The sequence below is a fragment of the Oncorhynchus kisutch genome, linkage group LG10 (assembly GCF_002021735.2).
Source record: "Oncorhynchus kisutch isolate 150728-3 linkage group LG10, Okis_V2, whole genome shotgun sequence".
NCBI lineage: Eukaryota > Metazoa > Chordata > Actinopteri > Salmoniformes > Salmonidae > Oncorhynchus > Oncorhynchus kisutch.
The window spans coordinates 65,537,428-65,560,687 of NC_034183.2; the positions used below are offsets into that span (position 1 = coordinate 65,537,428).

Genomic DNA, 23,260 nt, shown 5'->3' on the forward strand with positions numbered 1-23,260 from the left:
ATATGAGATGGAGGGAGGTCAGGAGAGAGGAGAAATAGAGGACAGGATATTGCCCTACTCCTCAGAAACATCAGCACAAACTTTAGTATTGGTTATCTTAGATCATGTCAAAATACATGTTCCTTCCATAAGACACAGAGAAAGGATCTTGGGTAACCAATTCCCCAGCATGCTTCTCACTGTTCGCACACACAGCGGAGCGAGGGAACAAGTAACAGCAGGAGATCCACAGAATACAGTAATACACAGTACTACACAGTAATACACAGTACTACACAGTAATACACACTCGTATAGTCATCATAACACGTTCAAATCAGCACACAGACACATACAGTGCAATCAGAAAGTATTCAGACCCCTTCCCTTTTTCCACATTTTGTTATGTTACAGCCTTATTCTAAAATGGATTAAATAAAACAAAACAGAAATACCTTATTTATATAAGTATTCAGACCCTTTGCTATGAGACTCAACATTTTCCCATTTATCATCCTTGAGATGTTTCTACAACTTAATTGGAGTCCACCTGTGGTCAATTCAATTGATTGGACATGATTTGGGAATGCACACACCTGTCTATATAAGGTCCCACAGTTGACAGTGCATGTCAGAGCAAAAACCAAGCCATGAGGTCGAAGGAATTGTCCGTAGAGCTCCGAGACAGGATTGTGCCGGCCCACAGATCTGGGTAAGGGTATCAAATAATGTGTGCAGCATTGAAGGTCTTCAAGAACACAGTGGCCTCCATTATTCTTAAATTGAAGAAGTTTGGAACCACCAAGACTCTTCCTAGAGCTGGCCGCCAGGGCAAACTGTGCAATTGGGGGAGAAGGGCCTTGGTCAGGGAGGTGACCAAGAACCCGATGGTCACTCTGACAGAGCTACAGAGTGCCTCTGTGAAGATGGGAGAACCTTCCAGAAGGAAAACCATCTCTGCAGCACTCCACCATTCAGGCCTTTATGGTAGAGTGGCCAGACGGAAGCCACTCCTCAGTAAAAGGCACATGACAGCCTGCTTGGAGTTTGCCAAAAGGCACCCAAAGAGTCTAAGACCATGAGAAACAAGATTCTCTGGTCTGATGAAACCAAGATTGAACTCTTTGGCCTGAATGCCAAGCGTCACGTCTGGAGGAAACCTGGTAACATCCCTACGGTGAAACACGGTGGTGGCAGCATCATGCTGTAGGGATGTTTTCAGCATCAGGGACTGGGAGACTAGTCAGGATCGAGGGAAAGATGAACGGAGCAAAGTACAGAGAGATTTTTGATGAAAACCTGCTCCAGAGTGCTCAGGACCTCTGGCCGGGGCAAAGATTCACTTTCCAACAGGACAACAACTCACAGCCAAGACAACGCAGGAGTGGCTTCGGGACAGGTCTCTGAACGTCCTTGAGTGGCCCAGCCAGAGCCCGGACTTGAACCCGATCGAACATCTCTGGAGAGACCTGAAAATAGCTGTGCAGTAAAGCTCCCCATCCAACCTGAAAGAACTTGAGAGGATCTGCAGAGAAGAATGGGAGAAACTCCCCCAAATACAGGTGTGCCAAGCTTGTAGTGTCATACCCAAGAAGACAAGAGGATGTAATCGCTGCCAAAGGTGCTTCAACAAAGTACTGAGTAAAGAATCTGAATACTTGTGTAAATGTGGGATTTATGCTTTATTTTTTATAAATTTGCAAAAATGTCATTATGAGGTATTATGTGTAGATTGATGACTATTTAACAATAATTTAAAAAATGCAAATACATTTTTGAATAAGGCTGTAACGTAACAAAATGTGGAAAAAGTCAAGCGGTCTGAATACTTTCCTGACTGTAATACACTCACACACATGTCAAACAAGATGCATAGGGGGATAGGGGATACTGTCAAAAATGCACAAATGTTCACCTTTGGAGTTCCTTTGTTTGTAAAGTTGTAGCATGTATCTCACCACACTCTACACTTCTCTCTCTTCTCTCTCTCTCACACACACACACACCACAGTCCCCAATCTCTCTGCTCTTAGTAATTCAATTTACGGCACAATCAAATGATTCATGATCCATTAGGTCCTCATTCTCATCTGGAGGAGAGACAGACAGATAGAGAGAGAGAGAGAGAGAGAGAGAGAGAGAGAGAGAGAGAAGAGAGAAGATATATATAATATGACATTTGTAATGTCTTTATTGTTTTGAAACTTCTGTATGTGTAATGTTACTGTTAATTTGTATTGTTTATTTCACTTTATATATTCACTTTATATATTATCTACCTCACTTGCTTTGGCAATGTCAACACATGTTTCCCATGCCAATAAAGCCCTTGAATTGAATTGAATTGAGAGAGAGAGAGAGAGTGAGAGAGAGACAGAGAGAGAGAGACAGAGAGAGAGAGAGAGAGAGAGAGAGACAGACAGAGAGAGAGAGAGAGAGAGAGAGAGAGAGAGAGAGAGAGAGAGAGAGTTTCTGTTTGTCTAGGTGGGGGAGATTGACATGTCACTGGTTTCTGTTTGTCTAGGTGGGGGGAGATTGACATGTCACTGGTTTCTGTTTGGCTAGGTGGGGGGAGATTGACATGTCACTGGTTTCTGTTTGTCTAGGTGGGAGAGATTGACATGTCACTGGTTTCTGTTTGTCTAGGTGGGAGAGATTGACATGTCACTGGTTTCTGTTTGTCTAGGTGGGGAGAGATTGACATATCACTGGTTTCTGTTTGTCTAGGTGGGGAGATTGACATGTCCCATACTAGCTATCACATTCTGAAGAAAACCTGACTGTGGATTGGTCTCACCTAAGACTTGTCTATTCCACCATGCTCTGCTCTGTGGGGGATATGAGGGTATCATGGTTCAAGACCAGGGTTCTAGCGGTGGGCTACATTAGTCTCACCAACCAAAAATAGCTTTTCTCATATTGAGTTTGGCTTTATTACACAATTTTAAACCTCCTTATTAGTGATAGTAAGCCAGAGGGTGTTCTTCTCTCTGTCTGTCTGTCTGTCTGTCTGTCTGTCTGTCTGTCTGTCTGTCTGTCTGTCTGTCTGTCTGTCTGTCTGTCTGTCTGTCTGTCTGTCTGTCTGTCTGTCTGTCTGTCTGTCTGTCTGTCTGTCTGTCTGTCTGTCTGTCTGTCTGCCTGTCTGTCTCTCTCTCTCTCTCTGTCTCTCTGTCTCTCTCTCTGTCTGTCTCTGTCTCTCTCTGTCTGTCTCTCTGACTGTCTCTCTGACTGTCTCTCTGACTGTCTCTGTCTCTCTCTGTCTCTCTCTGTCTGTATCTCTGTCTCTCTCTCAATTCAATTCAATTCAATTCAAGGGCTTTATTGGCATGGGAAACATGTGTTAACATTGCCAAAGCAAGTGAGGTAGACAACATACAAAGTGAAATAAACAATACAAATTAACAGTAAACATTACACATACAGAAGTTTCAAAACAATAAAGACATTACAAATGTCATATTACGTATATATACAGTGTTTTAACAATGTACAAATGGTAAAGGACACAAGATAAAATAAATAAGCATAAATATGGGTTGTATTTACAATGGTGTGTGTTCTTCACTGGTTGCCCTTTTCTTGTGGCAACAGGTCACAAATCTTGCTGCTGTGATGGCACACTGTGGTATTTCATCCAATAGATATGGGAGTTTATCAAAATTGGGTTTGTTTTCGAATTCGTTGTGGATCTGTGTAATCTGAGGGAAATATGTGTCTCTAATATGGTCATACATTTGGCAGGAGGTTAGGAAGTGCAGCTCAGTTTCCACCTCATTTTGTGGGCAGTGTGCACATAGCCTGTCTTCTCTTGAGAGCCATGTCTGCCTACGGCGGCCTTTCTCAATAGCAAGGCTATGCTCACTGAGTCGGTACATAGTCAAAGCTTTCCTTAAGTTCGGGTCAGTCACAGTGGTCAGGTATTCTGCCGCTGTGTACTCTCTGTTTAGGGCCAAATAGCATTCTAGTTTGCTCTGTTTTTTTGTTAATTCTTTCCAATGTGTCAAGTAATTGTCTTTTAGTTTTCTCATTATTTGATTGGGTCTAATTGTGCTGCTGTCCTGGGGCTCTGTGGGGTGTGTTTGTGTTTGTGAACAGAGCCCCAGGACCAGCTTGCTTAGGGGACTCTTCTTCAGGTTCATCTCTCTGTAGGTGATGGCTTTGTTATGGAAGGTTTGGGAATCGCTTCCTTTTAGGTGGTTGTAGAATTTAATGGCTCTTTTCTGGATTTTGATAATTAGTGGGTATCGGCCTAATTCTGCTCTGCATGCATTATTTGGTGTTCTACATTGTACACGGAGGATATTTTTGCAGAATTCTGCATGCAGAGTCTCAATTTGGTGTTTGTCCCATTTTGTGAAATCTTGGTTGGTGAGCGGACCCCAGACCTCCCAACCATAAGGGCAATGGGATCTATGACTGATTCTAGTATTTTTTGCAGATCCGAATTGGTATGTTGAATTTTATGTTCCTTTTGGTGGCATAGAATGCCCTTATTGCCTTGTCTCTCAGATCGTTCACAGCTTTGTGGAAGTTACCTGTGGCCTGATGTTTAGGCCAAGGTATGTATCGTTTTTTGTGTGTTCAAGGGCAATGGTGTCTAGATGGAATTTGTATTTGTGGTCCTGGCGACTGGACCTTTTTTTGGAACACCATTATTTTGGTCTTACTGAGATTTACTGTCAGGGCCCAGGTCTGGCAGAATCTGTGCAGAATATCTAGGTGCTGCTGTTGGCCCTCCTTTGTTGGTGACAGCTGTCTCTCTGTCTGTCTCTGTCTGTCTCTGTCTGTCTCTATTTATTTGTCTCTGTCTGTCTCTCACTCACTCTCTGTCTGTCTCTGTCTCTCTCTATCTATTTGTCTCTGACACTCTCTGACTCTCTGTCTGTCTGTCTCTCTCTATCTATTTGTCTCTGTCTCTCTATCTGTCTCTCTGTCTCTCTCTATCTATTTGTCTCTGTCTCTCTGTCTGTCTCTCTGTCTCTCTCTATCTATTTGTCTCTGTCGGTATCTCTGTCTCTCTGTCTCTCTCTATCTGTTTGTCTCTGTCGGTATCTCTGTCTCTCTGTCTGTCTCTCTGTCTCTCTCTATCTATTTGTCTCTGTCGGTATCTCTGTCTCTCTGTCTGTCTCTCTGTCTCTCTCTATCTGTTTGTCTTTGTCTCTCTCTCTGTCTCTCCGTCTGTCTCTCTGTCTCTCTCTATCTATTTGTCTTTGTCTCTCTCTCTGTCTCTCTGTCTCTCTCTATCTATTTGTCTGTCTGTCTCTCTCTATCTATTTGTCTGTCTGTCTCTCTGTCTGTCTCTCTGTCTCTCTCTATCTGTTTGTCTTTGTCTGTCTCTCTGTCTGTCTCTATCTGTTTGTCTTTGTCTCTCTCTCTGTCTCTCTGTCTCTCTCTATCTATTTGTCTGTCTGTCTCTCTGTCTCTCTGTCTGTCTCTCTGTCTGTTTGTCTTTGTCTGTCTCTCTGTCTCTCTCTCTGTCTGTCTCTCTGTCTCTCTCTCTCTCTGTCTCTCTGTCTGCATCTCTGTCTCTCTGTCTCTCTGTCTGTCTGTCTCTCTGTCTCTCTCTATCTGTTTGTCTTTGTCTGTCTCTCTGTCTCTCTGTCTGTCTGTCTGTCTGTCTCTATCTATTTGTCTGTCTGTCTCTCTGTCTGTCTCTCTGTCTCTCTCTATCTGTTTGTCTTTGTCTGTCTCTCTGTCTGTCTCTATCTGTTTGTCTTTGTCTCTCTCTCTGTCTCTCTGTCTCTCTCTATCTATTTGTCTGTCTGTCTCTCTGTCTGTCTCTCTGTCTCTCTCTATCTGTTTGTCTTTGTCTGTCTCTCTGTCTCTCTCTCTGTCTCTCTGTCTGTATCTCTCTCTCTCTGTCTCTCTGTCTGTCTCTCTGTCTCTCTCTATCTGTTTGTCTTTGTCTCTCTCTCTCTGTCTGTACAGTGCCTTGCGAAAGTATTCGGCCCCCTTGAACTTTGTGACCTTTTGCCACATTTCAGGCTTCAAACATAAAGATATAAAACTGTATTTTTTTGTGAAGAATCAACAACAAGTGGGACACAATCATGAAGTGGAACGACATTTATTGGATATTTCAAATCAAAAACTGAAAAATTGGGCGTGCAAGATTATTCAGCCCCTTTACTTTCAGTGCAGCAAACTCTCTCTGTCTCTGTGTTCAAGGGCAATGGTGTCTAGATGGAATTTGTATTTGTGGTCCTGGCGACTGGACCTTTTTTGGAACACCATTATTTTGGTCTTACTGAGATTTACTGTCAGGGCCCAGGTCTGGCAGAATCTGTGCAGAATATCTAGGTGCTGCTGTTGGCCCTCCTTTGTTGGTGACAGCTGTCTCTCTGTCTGTCTCTGTCTGTCTCTCTGTCTCTCTCTATCTATTTGTCTCTGTCTGTCTCTCTCTCTATCTATTTGTCTCTGTCTGTCTCTCTGTCTCTCTCTATCTATTTGTCTCTGTCTGTCTCTCTCTATCTATTTGTCTCTGTCTGTCTCTCTGTCTCTCTCTATCTATTTGTCTCTGTCTGTCTCTCTGTCTCTCTCTATCTATTTGTCTCTGTCTGTCTCTCTGTCTCTCTCTATCTATTTGTCTCTGTCTGTCTCTCTCTATCTATTTGTCTCTGTCTGTCTCTCTGTCTCTCTCTATCTATTTGTCTCTGTCTGTCTCTCTCTATCTATTTGTCTCTGTCTGTCTCTCTCTATCTATTTGTCTCTGTCTGTCTCTCTCTATCTATTTGTCTCTGTCTGTCTCTCTGTCTCTCTCTATCTATTTGTCTCTGTCTGTCTCTCTGTCTGTCTCTCTGTCTCTCTCTATCTATTTGTCTCTGTCTGTCTCTCTCTATCTATTTGTCTCTGTCTGTCTCTCTGTCTGTCTCTCTGTCTCTCTCTATCTATTTGTCTCTGTCTGTCTCTCTGTCTGTCTCTCTGTCTCTCTCTATCTATTTGTCTCTGTCTGTCTCTCTGTCTGTCTCTCTCTGTCTCTCTCTATCTATTTGTCTCTGTCTGTCTCTCTCTATCTATTTGTCTCTGTCTGTCTCTCTGTCTGTCTCTCTGTCTCTCTCTATCTATTTGTCTCTGTCTGTCTCTCTCTATCTATTTGTCTCTGTCTGTCTCTCTGTCTCTCTCTTGGTCTCTTTTTCTCTCACTCTGTCTCTGTATTTCTATTCTGTAAAACAGCTAGGTCACCTTGAAACTCTCTCTCAGTTCAGTCACTGTGCTGACAGGATCAAACCGTGTGTTTCTGCTGCTGAGGCACTGTGTGTGTGTGCACGTGTGTGTGTGTGAAACACTTTGCCCTTATGTCCTAATGGATCTGAAGAAGTACTCTGGGAGAATGTCTGCCTAGCTTTGCAGATTCGAATTGTCGAGACATTGAGAAAAAAAATACAAAATATGTACGTACCCAAACACCGAGAGACACAAGAACAGGTCAGAAGTCAAGCAACTGCTGTGAAGAGTTCAAGATGTAAACCCCAGCATACTCACCAACAGTTGAACTGGGCGTCAGTGGTTGTATGGGGAAGAAGTAGTGACTGTCTGTTTGATGGAAGTGTGAATGGGGGTGGTCCTGAAGGTTGGTTATAGGGTGTGGTACTGACTGTCAGTGGTCATAATGTTTGTGTTTATTGATGCCAGTGGTTGCTATACGAATGTAGGATCTTAATTTGATCACTCTTTTGTTGCTGAGAAATTTCCTGCGAGGCAGAAAATGCAAACTTATGGTGTATTTGAGTTTTAACAAGGCTTCTAAAGTTTGTAATTTCCACTTTGACATTTCAGACTTGATTTTCCCTTAAGAAAAATGTATCAACCCTTCCAAAAATGTCCATTAATTATGATCCACATAATAATTCACATTTCCTGTTGCTGCAGGTTTATTTTCATGCTGTAGCAAACTGGCTCAAATGAAGATCCTACATCTGTAGGGGTGGTACAATAGGTGTGATGTCACTGACCGTCTGTTTGATGTCGGGGATGCCGATGCGGAACACCATCATGGCGATGTGGGCGTCCTCTGACGGCGCCCTGCTGGAGCTATGCTCTCTCAGCCTCTTCTGCTGCTGCTGCTGATTGGCTGGCTGTTGATGGGTGGGTCCATGGTTGGACGAATAAGGGTTTACTGTGTGCCCGATGTTGCCGGGTCGTATCTGTCTGTCTCCTGCGGGTCGTCCAGCCATTTTGCCTAATTGCCTGTGCCCCTCATCCCTGCCTCCTCGCGACATGCCTCCTCCTCGCCTGACTTCCTCCACTTCCTCTTCCTCCTCTTCTCCCTCCAGCTCTCCATTCTCCCCATCTTCTCCCTCCTCATCACGGTCATCTTCCACACCCTCCTCTTCTTCATCTTCCTCCTCCTCCTCTTCCTCTGCCCCAGGATATAGATGTCTATTGTTTCCCAGCATCCTTTGCTGCTCCTCGTCACTGGAGAGGGGGCTGAGCGGCATCGTCATGGCGACAGGGAGGGTGGCACAAACGGCAGCGGCATCATTCCCCGAGACTCACTGAGGAGGAGAAAGGAGAAGAGGAGAACCATGAAAGGTCAAGAGAGAGAGAGAGAGAAAGAGAGAGACAGAAAGAGAGAGAGAGAGAGTTCCAGGGACAATCCTAAAAAACTCAACCAGCAGCCCCCCGTGTCTGTCGGGGTTCCTACACTGTTTCATGTCCTGACTCTGGTCACTATGGGAACAGACTGACTCCTTTCATTCTGCCTTTTCACTGTCACCATGCGCTGCCATTTCATCACAATTTATTCTTCAACACCTCCCATATAAATATCTATGCAATAGATCCACCTCTGCTCTATATATAGTAGACATACATAATACTGCCCTGGTAGCCAGTGCCTTGATAAATACTACATCTATAGACTAAGTCCACAATGACTGTTATACTGTTAAGAGCAGCACTGAAACTACAAACATTACACTACTACTGCAAACAATACAATACACACTGTAGACTACCTCTACACACTCACACATTTGACTAGACTAGACTATAACACTTCACAGTAGCATGAAACAGTCTTCAACCTCACCTCTCAGAGTGGAGAGAACAATTTCAGAGCGTCTGTGATGTACCACGGACTGCAGACAGTGCACTACAAGCTGGAGAGTGTTCAGGTCAGTCCCTAGTGGATACTAGGCAGCATTGCGCTCTGTGAGTTTCAGCACCACTCCATACAGGACAGCTCCCCACAGCTAAAACAGCATGTTCAAGTGGCCACACAACACAATTCACACCAGCTGAAGAGGACGAACCCAAATTCTGAAACTGACCCTGCCCTCCTGACATCTACCACACAGCACACACCCACATCAGTTACAATACAACAAAACTATATCAACAATGAATACCCAGAAACAAAGACAAAAAGAGAGATAGCACTGCCAATAAAACTACCTAAATTGTGATGTTTTATCTCTGGGTGCTCATTTAAACGTTAATTTTGAAAACATCCGATATCCTATCGCTCATTGTGTTCGAGCTATTTAACTTTGAATGCACCCAAGCATAGGAGAGTAATGAACTGTAAATTGAACATGGAGTGTGTGTGTGTGTGTGTGTGTGTGTGCGTGTGTGTGTGTGTGTGTGTGTGTGTGTGTGTGTGTGTGTGTGTGTGTTGTGTGTGTGTGTGTGTGTGTGTGTGTGTGTGTGTGTGTGTGTAAGATGGTTGAAAGACACAGGGAAGAGAGGGGCCACTGTGAGAAAAGCTGTATTTGACAACAGCTCCCAGGGCTGTTCTCAGAGGACAGTGAGTGACAGCAAATACCACTAGCTGTCGTCAGGGAGAATGAGAGGAGAGGAGAAGACAATATGAGAAAATGAGAAACCACAGGGTGGGAGAGAAGGAAGATTTTAGTATGAGAGATGGTGACACATTGTGCCAAAACAAAGCCATGGAGTACATGGAAGTACACATGACACAGTAGTGTCACAGCACACCTGGACACCACCATACAGTAACACTGTCAGGTAGCAGAGACGACAGAGAGACTCAGAGAGAGAGAGAGAGCAAAAATGAGGGCGGAAGACAAGGAGAAGGGGGTATAGAGACACGGAGAGAGAGAGGAAGAGAGCAGGTTTTAGACAGAGACAGAAAGAACGAGAGAGAGAGAGAGAGAGAGAGAGAGAGACGGAGAGAGAGAGAGAGAGAGAGAGAGAGAGAGAGACTGAGAGAGAGAGACAGAGAGAGAGAGAGATGGAGAGAGAGAGACAGAGAGAGACAGAGAGAGAAAGAGAGAGAGAAAAGAGAGAGAGGAGAGAGAAAAAAGAGAGAGAGGAGACAGAGAGACAGAGAGAGAGAAAGAAAGAAGAGAGAGAGAGAGAGAGAGAGAGAGAGAGAGAGAGAGAGAGAGAGAGAGAGAGAGAGAGACAGGAGATAGACAAGAGAGAGAAAGAAAGAGAGAGAGAGAGAGAGAGATATTGGGGGGGTTGGTGGAAGGACACAGAGATGGCATCTAGTTCGGGATCCTGCCGGAAAGCTGACTAACTGGGTAAGGTAGAAAATATAAAATATGATCCAAAAATATATTTTGCATAGTGCTGAGCAATCAGAGATAGGGAGGAGAAGATAGAAGAAGGGAGCAGATAGGGAGGAGGCAATAGGACACTATGGAACGGGGGGAGTTTGAATGGTTAAAGAGATAGAGAGAGAGAGAGGGGGGGGGAAAGAGAGAGAGAGAAGCTCCAGGGTTGGGGGTAGAGAAATACTGAGGATTAGTTTCAATAGAGAGCTGAGGATTGGAACAAGGAGACAAGGACTGTGAGCCAGGAGAGAGAGATCATAGTAGAAAGTCAGATACAGAGAGGAAAGGAACACAACAGATCTGATTAGAGAGACGGAGAGGGGAACAAGGCAGAGGAGGGAGGACAGAGAGGATGTGAGAGACTGAGAGGAACAGGGAGATATTGGGGAGGAGAGAGGGCTGAGAGGATGGGAGAGACAGAGAGGAACAGGGAGATATTGGGGAGGAGAGAGGGCTGAGAGGATGGGAGAGACAGAGAGGAACAGGGAGATATTGGGGAGGAGAGAGGGCTGAGAGGATGGGAGAGACTGAGAGGAACAGGGAGATATTGGGGAGGAGAGAGGGCTGAGAGGATGGGAGAGACAGAGAGGAACAGGGAGATATTGGGGAGGAGAGAGGGCTGAGAGGATGGGAGAGACAGAGAGGAACAGGGAGATATTGGGGAGGAGAGAGGGCTGAGAGGATGGGAGAGACAGAGAGGAACAGGGAGATATTGGGGAGGAGAGAGGGCTGAGAGGATGGGAGAGACAGAGAGGAACAGGGAGATATTGGGGAGGAGAGAGGGCTGAGAGGATGGGAGAGACAGAGAGGAACAGGGAGATATTGGGGAGGAGAGAGGGCTGAGAGAAAAATACTGAGAAAGGAAGCTGAGACAGACTGTTGAAGTGGAAAGGAGCGTGAAGAAGGCAGAACAGGGAGCAGGAGGAGAAGAGACCGCAGGAGGTGGACTGGGGTGAGAGGGAAAATAAAAGGTAAATAAAAGATATTTCCTATAAGCGACAGAGATCTCTCCCACTGCGTATCTCCTCTCAACAAAGACTTCTCCTTCAGCACTCTCCTTGGAAAGCTGCAATTTAGTTAAGGGTCACGTCGTGCCTTTGGCAGTACTCCAGGGAGACAGAGTCAGACTGACTGGACTTCCTGCTGATCAGTGGGGTTGATTGACCCTCTCTATCCTCACCCACAGTCCATCTCCTGCTGAGAGGTATTGTCAGTGAGATCAGTCAGATTCTGTGTGGTCCTTAGTGGTCCACCAACGGTTCACAGTTGTTCTGTGAGCCAGGATCATAACATGGGTCACACTTCCATTAACAGATTAGATTGATATAGTGCTTACAAGTGGTCAAAGTTCTTTACATCCACAGCCAATGTGGATCCAAAGCCATGTCATCTGGTCTGTAATGTCCCACCATCATTGTCTGTGATGTCATTTACCCTCCCCAACAATCTCTATTGCTACACATCTCTCTCTCTCTCTCTCTCTTTCAGCCTCTCTTTTACTGTATGTAGGACAAAGAGTGTATATAGATAGATATTTTCAGTGTCTCGGTCCCCAGGAAACTTCACTGGGAAACTTCCAAGGAACAGATCGCCCCACTTTCAGGCCACTAAACTAGAGCGGACCATTTCTCTCCCTCCCTCTCTAGCCCCTCCCTCTCTAACACACACACACACACACACACACACACACACACACACACACACACACACACACACACACACACATACACACACACACACACACACACACACACACACACACACACACACACACACACACACACACACACACACACACACACACACACACACACACACAGCCAACCATATGTGTAAACTTTGACCTTTCTGATACAGTTCCAGCATGGGTAAGGGCTAATTGGGAGCTAATATAATCCTTCTCTGTCAGTTCTGACCTCCGGCCTTCTGCTACATGTCATCAAACTGTCACCCAGGAGGCTCCGCCCACAGGAGACTGAGGTTAGGTAATGCTGTTCTTTTCCCTACAGACAGTGATCACACACGCTCCCTACAGACAGCGATCACACACTCTCTGTCCCACCCTGACCTTAGTTATCTTTGTTTTCTTTATTATGTTGGTTAGGTCGCACACTCTCCCTACAGACAGCAATCACACACTCTCCCTACAGACAGCAATCACACACTCTCCCTACAGACAGCGATCACACACTCTCCCTACAGACAGCAATCACACACTCTCCCTACAGACAGCAATCACACACTCTCCCTACAGACAGCAATCACACACTCTCCCTACAGACAGCAATCACACACTCTCCCTACAGACAGCAATCACACACTCTCCCTACAGTACAGACAGCAATCACACACTCTCCCTACAGACAGCAATCACACACTCTCCCTACAGACAGCAATCACACACTCTCCCTACAGACAGCGATCACACACTCTCCCTACAGACAGCAATCACACACTCTCCCTACAGACAGCAATCACACACTCTCCCTACAGACAGTGATCACACACTCTCCCTACAGACAGTGATCACACACTCTCCCTACAGACAGCGATCACACAATATCCCTACAGACAGCAATCACACACTCTCCCTACAGACAGTGATCACACACTCTCCCTACAGACAGTGATCACACACTCTCCCTACAGACAGCGATCACACAATATCCCTACAGACAGCAATCACACACTCTCCCTACAGACAGTGATCACACACTCTCCCTACAGACAGTGATCACACACTCTCCCTACAGACAGCGATCACACAATATCCCTACAGACTGCAATCACACACTCTCCCTACAGACAGCAATCACACAATATCCCTACAGACAGTGATCAAAAAAACAATGACCAAACACTCCCTCCCACACAGTTATGTTAGAAGGAGGGAAGGTGAATATTCCTAAATGACATCTCTCCCTCCAAGCATAATATCTCTGTCAGGCAACAGTAGCAGAACACAATGAAAGGATTCAGCAATTCAGCGCTTTGGGAAATCCATAAAACAATAGTGAACACCCCTACAGTACACAACTGATGGGTGGATGAAGAGAGAGAGGAAACCACAATCTGTACCTCCTGAGGCTCAAAACTGACCTCCTAGTTCATTTAGTTAGTCAGATGGACTACTACAGTACTACTGTACATTCTGCCTGTTACCCCCACATTCAATCTAAAGATGTCACAGGAAACAGTGTGAACAGGCTCAGAGTGATGACCTCATTCACAGGCAGGCAGCCAGGCAGCTCTCTCTCTCTGCTGCCTATTCCAGGAGCTGACTAATACCAGCTGCAGCTCCCCCTCGCCTGCCTGTTGGTCAGGAAGCAGAGTGATGACATCACACACAGAGGCAAGTTCTCCTGCCTGCCTGACCACTCGCCTGCGTCCCTGCCTGATCACCCCCTGCCTCCCTCCCTCCCTCCCTGGCAGGCAGCTCTAGTGGGGACCATTATGTGTCAGTGTAGTGGAGGGGCTGATGAATTAATAAAGGGTAGTGGGTGTAGCTGTAGGGGACTGAGGAGCAGACGAGGGATGTAAAATATTAAAGGGAGATGCTGCTCTGCTCCGGGCCTTTACGCAGGGAACAGGAGACCACATAACACCCCCAGCTCTGCCCCTCACAATAACACAATTGAGGGTTTCTGAGCCTGGACTCCAAAACACACTAGCCTGGGCTGGTCCTAATGCTACACATGCCATAGCCAACTGCTCCAACTATTGTTGTCATGCAGTACAGTACACGTTAGTAAGAGGAGTTGGCAACAGATCTGAAACTGACACTAGGCTGGCAGAACATGTGACTGCCTCTTATCTTTGTCAGCATGATGGCTTTTGAAGTCCATGAACAGCTCCATCAGCTAACTACACGTTGTGATGTCATCCCACTGGGACTGGACCAGAGCTGTGTGTGTGATGAGCAGGCAGGTTTCAGACAGTCTAACCAGCCTGGTGTTATGTGCTGGCTGTAATGAAACACCTGTAACTAGGGACCAGGGATTACACAACAGACTCATAGTCAGAGACACAAATGGACAGACAGTAAAAGACGGGTTGAAGAGCAGAGCAGAGAGCTGGGGTGCGTTGCAAATTTCACCCTGTTTCCTTCCTAGTGCACTACTGTCGACCAGAGCCCTATGGGTCCTGGTTAAAAGTAGTGTACTATATATGGAGTAGGGTGCCACTGGGGCACAGTAGGCTGGACAGAGCTGTCATTGAGTAGGATGGGGTTATTTGACAGTTATTTGTGGTGGGTTTGACAGCTCCCTACGGTACTAGTGGCTGAATCAGGTGTTTTCACTGGTGGTATAGAGCCGTTGGGAGGCTTTTGAACAGATAAGAAAAGACCAGATTTAAAAAAAGTCTGCGTCTGCATTTAGTTGGTGTCTGCTTTTGAATGAATAAAGACATCCTCAACTGGTATGCAGTATCATTTTGTCTGAGACTAGAACAAATACAATTCAGTAATGATTTTCCTAATATCTTAGGTATTTATCACTTATACATCTTCTGACATGTTAACATCCTGGTCCTTAAAGGTCTGTGTTGAGACTGGTCGAATCCCATACGACTCCTATACCTTTGCTCTCGTGAATGACTCCCGTCAGGATATCTCCTTAGATAGGTTAGAGGTGACTAGTGACAGAAAATTGATGAGGGAAGACAGAGAGCTGAATGACTGAACGACGCTGATTAGATCTGACTCCATAAACTCCCACATGTAGGGAGAGACAGCATCATGTATAGTGTCCTAACATATTCTATGTAGGCCAATCAATATGGATTCACATTCAATTACTTGTAGCGTTCCTTTGCTTTACTCACCTCTGTTTTGCTCTCTCTCTCTCTCTCTCTCTCTCTCTCTCTCTGTCTCTCTCTCTGTCTCTCTCTCTCTCACTCTCTCTCTCTCTCTCTCTCTCTCTCTCTCTCACTCTCTCTCTCTCTCTCTCTCTCTCTCTCTCACTCTCTCTCTCTCTCTCTCTCTCTGTCTCTCTCACACTCTCTCTGTCTCTCTCTCTGTCTTTCTCTCTCTCTCTCTCTCACACTCTCTCTGTCTCTCTCATACTCTCTCTCTCTCTCTGTCTCTCTCTCTCTCACTCTCTCTGTCTCTCTATCTCTCTCTCTCACACTCTCTCTCTCTCACTCTCTCCTACACACTCTCTCTCTCTCACTCTCTCTCTCACACTCTCTCTCTATCTCTGTTGTCCTATAAATACTGCCACAGCACAGCCCCTCCACTGTTACCATAATTCCTTCCAAATAAATACTGCCACAGAACAGCCCCTCCACTGTTACTATAAATACTACCTATAAAAACTGCCACAGCACAGCGCCTACAATGTTACTATAAATACTAACTATAAATACTGCCACAGCACAGCCCCCCTCCAAAGTTACTATAAATACTGCCACATCAAAGCCCCTCCACTGTTACTACAAATACTGCCAGAGAAAAACCCCTCCACTGTTACTATAAATACTGTCACAGGACTGCCACACCACTGTTACTATAAATACTGCCACAGCACAGCCCCACCACTGTTACTATAAATAATACCTATAAATATTGCCACAGCACAGCCCCCTCCACTGTTACTATAAATACTGCCACAGCACAGCCCCCTCCACTGTTACTGTAAATACTGCCACAGCACAGCCCCCTCCACTGTTACTATAAATACTGCCACAGCACAGCCCCCTCCACTGTTACTATAAATACTGCCACAGCACAGCCCCATCCACTCTTACTATAAATACTCCCACAGCACAGCCCCTCCACTGTTACTACAAATACTGCCAGAGAAAAACCCCTCCACTGTTACCATAAATACTGCCACAGCCCCTCCAATGTTACTATAAATACTACCTAGAAATACTGCCACAGCACAGCCCCTCCACTGTTACTATAAATACTGCCACAGCCCCTCCACTGTTACTATAAATACTACCTATAAGTACTGCCACAGCACAGCCCCTCCACTGTTACTATAAATACTACCTATAAATACTGCCACAGCATAGCCCAACACAGCCCCACCACTGTTACTATAAATACTGCCACAGCACAGACCCGCCACTGTTACTATAAATACTGCCAGAGAAAAAGCCCTCCACTGTTACTATAAATACTGTCACAGCCCCCTCCAATCTTACTACAATTACTGTCACAGCACAGCCCCTCCACTGTTACTACAAATACTGCCAGAGAAAAAAACCTGCACTGTTACTACAAAAACTGCCACAGCCCCTCCAATGTTACTATAAATACTACCTATAAATACTGCCACAGCACAGCCCCTCCACTGTTACTATAAATACTGCCACAGCCCCTCCACTGTTACTATAAATACTACCTATAAGTACTGCCACAGCACAGCCCCTCCACTGTTACTATAAATACTACCTATAAATACTGCCACAGCATAGCCCAACACAGCCCCACCACTGTTACTATAAATACTGCCACAGCACAGACCCGCCACTGTTACTATAAATACTGCCAGAGAAAAAGCCCTCCACTGTTACTATAAATACTGTCACAGCCCCCTCCAATCTTACTACAATTACTGTCACAGCACAGCCCCTCCACTGTTACTACAAATACTGCCAGAGAAAAAAACCTGCACTGTTACTACAAAAACTGCCACAGCCCCCTCCAATGTTACTATAAATACTGCCACAGCACAGCCCCTCCATTGTTACTATAAAAACTACCAAATAAATACTGCTACAGCCCAGCCCCTACACCCTGTTACTATAAATCCTGCCACAGCTCCCTCCACTGTTACTATAAATACTGCCACAGCACAGCCCCTCCACTGTTACTATAATTACTGCCAAATACATACTGCCACAGCAAAGCCACTCCACTGTTACTATAAATACTACCTATAAATACTGCCACTGCACAGCCCCATCCAATGTTACTATAAATACTGCCTATAAATACTGCCACAGCACAGCCCCTTCACTGTTACTATAAATACTACCAATAAGTACTGCCACAGCACAGCCCCTCCACTGTTACTATAAATACTAACTATAAATACTGCCACAGCATAGCCCCCTCCACTGTTACAATAAATACTGCCAGAGAACAGCCCCTCCACTGTTACTATAAATACTGCTACAGCACATCCACTCCACTGTTACTATAAATACTGCCACAGCACAGCCCATCCACTTTTACTATAAATACTGCCACAGCACAGCCCCTCCACTCTTACTATAAATACTAACTATAAATACTGCCACAGCATAGCCCCCTCCACTGTTACAATAAATACTGCCAGAGAACAGCCCCTCCACTGTTACTATAAATACTGCTACAGCACATCCACTCCTCTGTTACTATACATACTGCCAGAACACAGCCCCTCCACTGTTACAATAAATACTGCCACAGCACAGCCCCGCCACTGTTACTATAAATACTTCCACAGCACAGCCCCTCCACTGTTACTATAAATACTGCCACAACACAGCCCCTCCACTGTTACTATAAATACTGCCACAGCACAGTCCCACCACTGTTACTATAAATACTGCCACAGCACAGCCCCGCCACTGTTACTATAAATACTGCCAGAGAAAAACCCCTCCACTGTTACTATAAATACTGCCTATAAATACTGCCACAGCACAGCCCCTTCACTGTTACTATAAATACTGCCATAGCACAGCCCCTTCACTGTTACTATAAATACTGCCAATAAGTACTGCCACAGCACAGCCCCTGCACTGTTACTATAAATACTAACTATAAATACTGCCACAGCATAGCCCCCTCCACTGTTACAAAAATACTGCCAGAGAACAGCCCCTCCACTGTTACTATAAGTACTGCCACAGCACAGCCCATCCACTGTTACTATAAATACTGCCACAGCACAGCCCCTGCACTGTTACGATAAATAATGCCAAATAAATACGGCCACAGCACAGCCCCTCCACTGTTACTATAAATACTGCCAAATAAATACTTCCACAGCGCAGGCCCTCCACTGTTACTATAAATACTTCCACAGCACAGGCCCTCCACTGTTACTATAAATACTGCCACAGCACAGCCCCTCCACTGTTACTATAAATACTGCCACAACACAGCCCCTCTACTGTTACAATAAATACTGCCAAATAAATACTGCCACAGCACAGCCCCTCCACTGTTACTATAAATACTGCCACAGCACAGCCCCTCTACTGATAATATAAATACTTATACAACACAGCCCCACCACTGCTACAATAAATACTGCCACAGCACAGCCCCTCCACTGTTACTATAAATACTGCCACAGCACTGTCATACCGCTGTTACTATAAATACTGCCACAGCACAGCCCCACCACTGTTACTATAAATACTACCTATAAATACTGCCACAGCACAGCCCCCTGCAATGTTACTATAAATACTGCCACAGCACAGCCCCACCACTGTTACTATAAATACTGCCACAGCACACACCCTCCACGGTTACTATAAATACTGCCACAGCACAGCCCCACCACTGTTACAATGAATACTACCTATAAATACTGCCACAGCACAGCCCCCTTCACTGTTACTATAAATACTGCCACAGCACAGCCCCCTAAACTGTTACTGTAAATACTGCCACAGCACAACCCCCTCCACTGTTACTATAAATACTGCCAAATAAATACTGCCCCAGCCCCTCCACTGTTACTATAAATACTGCCACAGCACAGCCCCTCCACTGTTACTATAAATACTGCCACAACACAGCCCCTCCACTGTTACAATAAATACGACCAAATAAATACTGCCACAGCACAGCCCCTCCACTGTTACTATAAATACTGCCACAGCCCCTTCACTGTTACTATAAATACTACCTATAAGTACTGCCACAGCACAGCCCCTCCACTGAACCTATAAATACTGCCACAACACAGCCCCGCCACTGTTACTATAAATACTGCCACAGCACTGCCCCCTCCAATGTTACTATAAATACTGCCTATAAATACTGCCACAGCACAGCCTCGCTACTGTTACTATAAATACTGCCATAGCACAGCCCCTTCACTGTTACTATAAATACTGCCAATAAGTACTGCCACAGCACAGCCCCTCCACTGTTACTATAAATACTAACTATAAATACTGCCACAGCATAGCCCCCTCCACTGTTACAAAAATACTGCCAGAGAACAGCCCCTCCACTGTTACTATAAGTACTGCCACAGCACAGCCCATCCACTGTTACTATAAATACTGCCACAGCACAGCCCCTGCACTGTTACGATAAATAATGCCAAATAAATACGGCCACAGCACAGCCCCTCCACTGTTACTATAAATACTGCCAAATAAATACTTCCACAGCACAGGCCCTCCACTGTTACTATAAATACTTCCACAGCACAGGCCCTCCACTGTTACTATAAATACTGCCACAGCACAGCCCCTCCACTGTTACTATAAATACTGCCACAACACAGCCCCTCTACTGTTACAATAAATACTGCCAAATAAATACTGCCACAGCACAGCCCCTCCACTGTTACTATAAATACTGCCACAGCACAGCCCCTCTACTGATAATATAAATACTTATACAACACAGCCCCACCACTGCTACAATAAATACTGCCACAGCACAGCCCCTCCACTGTTACTATAAATACTGCCACAGCACTGTCATACCGCTGTTACTATAAATACTGCCACAGCACAGCCCCACCACTGTTACTATAAATACTACCTATAAATACTGCCACAGCACAGCCCCCTGCAATGTTACTATAAATACTGCCACAGCACAGCCCCACCACTGTTACTATATAATACTGCCACAGCACACACCCTCCACGGTTACTATGAATACTGCCACAGCACAGCCCCACCACTGTTACAATGAATACTACCTATAAATACTGCCACAGCACAACCCCCTCCACTGTTACTATAAATACTGCAACAGCACAGCCCCTCCACTGTTACTATAAATACTGCCAAATAAATACTTCCACAGCACAGGCCCTCCACTGTTACTATAAATACTTCCACAGCACAGGCCCTCCACTGTTACTATAAATACTGCCACAGCACAGCCCCTCCACTGTTACTATAAATACTGCCACAACACTGCCCCTCCACTGTTACAATAAATACTGCCAAATAAATACTGCCACAGCACAGCCCCTCCACTGTTACTATAAATACTGCCACAGCACAGCCCCCTCCAATGATTCTATAAATACTGCCACAGCACAGCCCCTCTACTGATAATATAAATACTTATACAACACAGCCCCACCACTGCTACAATAAATACTGCCACAGCACAGCCCCTCCACTGTTACTATAAATACTGCCACAGCACTGTCATACCGCTGTTACTATAAATACTGCCACAGCACAGCCCCACCACTGTTACTATAAATACTACCTATAAATACTGCCACAGCACAGCCCCCTGCAATGTTACTATAAATACTGCCACAGCACAGCCCCACCACTGTTACTATAAATACTGCCACAGCACACACCCTCCACGGTTACTATAAATACTGCCACAGCACAGCCCCACCACTGTTACAATGAATACTACCTATAAATACTGCCACAGCACAGCCCCCTTCACTGTTACTATAAATACTGCCACAGCACAGCCCCCTAAACTGTTACTGTAAATACTGCCACAGCACAACCCCCTCCACTGTTACTATAAATACTGCCAAATAAATACTGCCCCAGCCACTCCACTGTTACTATAAATACTACCTATAAGTACTGCCACAGCACAGCCCATCCACTGTTACTATAAATACTGCCACAGCACAGCCCCTGCACTGTTACGATAAATAATGCCAAATAAATACGGCCACAGCACAGCCCCTCCACTGTTACTATAAATACTGCCAAATAAATACTTCCACAGCACAGGCCCTCCACTGTTACTATAAATACTTCCACAGCATAGGCCCTCCACTGTTACTATAAATACTGCCAAATAAATACTTCCACAGCACAGGCCCTCCACTGTTACTATAAATACTGCCAAATAAATACTGCCCCAGCCACTCCACTGTTACTATAAATACTTCCACAGCACAGCCCCTCCACTGTTACTATAAATACTGCCAATAAATACTTCCACAGCACAGGCCCTCCACTGTTACTATAATACTTCCACAGCACAGGCCCTCCACTGTTACTATAAATACTGCCAAATAAATACTTCCACAGCACTGGCCCTCCACTGTTACTATAAATACTGCCAAATAAATACTTCCACAGCATAGGCCCTCCACTGTTACTATAAATACTGCCAAATAAATACTTCCACAGCACAGGCCCCTCCACTGTTACAATAAATACTGCCAAATAAATACTGCCACAGCACAGCCCCTCCACTGTTACTATAAATACTGCCAAATAAATACTGCCCCAGCCACTCCACTGTTACTATAAATACTACCTATAAGTACTGCCACAGCACAGCCCATCCACTGTTACTATAAATACTGCCACAGCACAGCCCCTGCACTGTTACGATAAATAATGCCAAATAAATACGGCCACAGCACAGCCCCTCCACTGTTACTATAATACTGCCAAATAAATACTTCCACAGCACAGGCCCTCCACTGTTACTATAAATACTTCCACAGCACAGGCCCTCCACTGTTACTATAATACTGCCAAATAAATACTTCCACAGCACAGGCCCTCCACTGTTACTATAAATACTTCCACAGCACAGGCCCTCCACTGTTACTATAAATACTGCCAAATAAATACTTCCACAGCACAGGCCCTCCACTGTTACTATAAATACTTCCACAGCACAGGCCCTCCACTGTTACTATAAATACTGCCACAGCACAGCCCCTCCACTGTTACTATAAATACTGCCACAACACAGCCCCTCCACTGTTACAATAAATACTGCCAAATAAATACTGCCACAGCACAGCCCCTCCACTGTTACTATAAAATACTGCCACAGCACAGCCCCCTCCAATGTTTCTATAAATACTTATACAACACAGCCCCACCACTGCTACAATAAATACTGCCACAGCACAGCCCCTCCACTGTTACTATAAATACTGCCACAGCACTGTCATACCGCTGTTACTATAAATACTGCCACAGCACAGCCCCACCACTGTTACTATAAATACTACCTATAAATACTTGCCACAGCACAGCCCCCTGCAATATTACTATAAATACTGCCACAGCACAGCCCCACCACGGTTATTATAAATACTGCCACAGCACACACCCTCCACGGTTACTATGAATACTGCCACAGCACAGCCCCACCACTGTTACAATGAATACTACTTATAAATACTGCCACAGCACAGCCCCCTCCACTGTTACTGTAAATACTGCCACAGCACAACCCCCTCCACTGTTACTATAAATACTGCAACAGCACAGCCCCTCCACTGTTACTATGAATACTGCCAAATAAATACTGCCCCAGCCACTCCACTGTTACTATAAATACTACCTATAAGTACTGCCACAGCACAGCCCATCCACTGTTACGATAAATACTGCCAAATAAATACGGCCACAGCACAGCCCCTCCAATGTTACTATAAATACTGCCAAATAAATACTTCCACAGCACAGGCTCTCCACTGTTAATATAAATACTGCCACAGCACAGCCCCTCAACTGTTACTATAAATACTGCCACAGCACAGCCCCTCCACTGTTAATATAAATACTGCCACAGCACAGCCCCTCCACTGTTTCTATAAATA

At 45.2% G+C, this 23,260-nt stretch overlaps 1 protein-coding gene across 1 annotated transcript in view; it reads right to left on the minus strand.

Moving 5' to 3' along the window:
• LOC109878668 (SH3 and multiple ankyrin repeat domains protein 1) overlaps nt 1-23,260 on the minus strand; it is a 52,772-nt gene that overhangs the window by 14,503 nt on the left and 15,009 nt on the right. The window contains exon 2 of the mRNA XM_031834778.1: nt 7,932-8,474. Coding sequence (XP_031690638.1) covers nt 7,932-8,423 — 492 coding nt within the window. The 5' untranslated portion in view covers nt 8,424-8,474. The remainder of the gene's footprint in view (nt 1-7,931; nt 8,475-23,260) is intronic.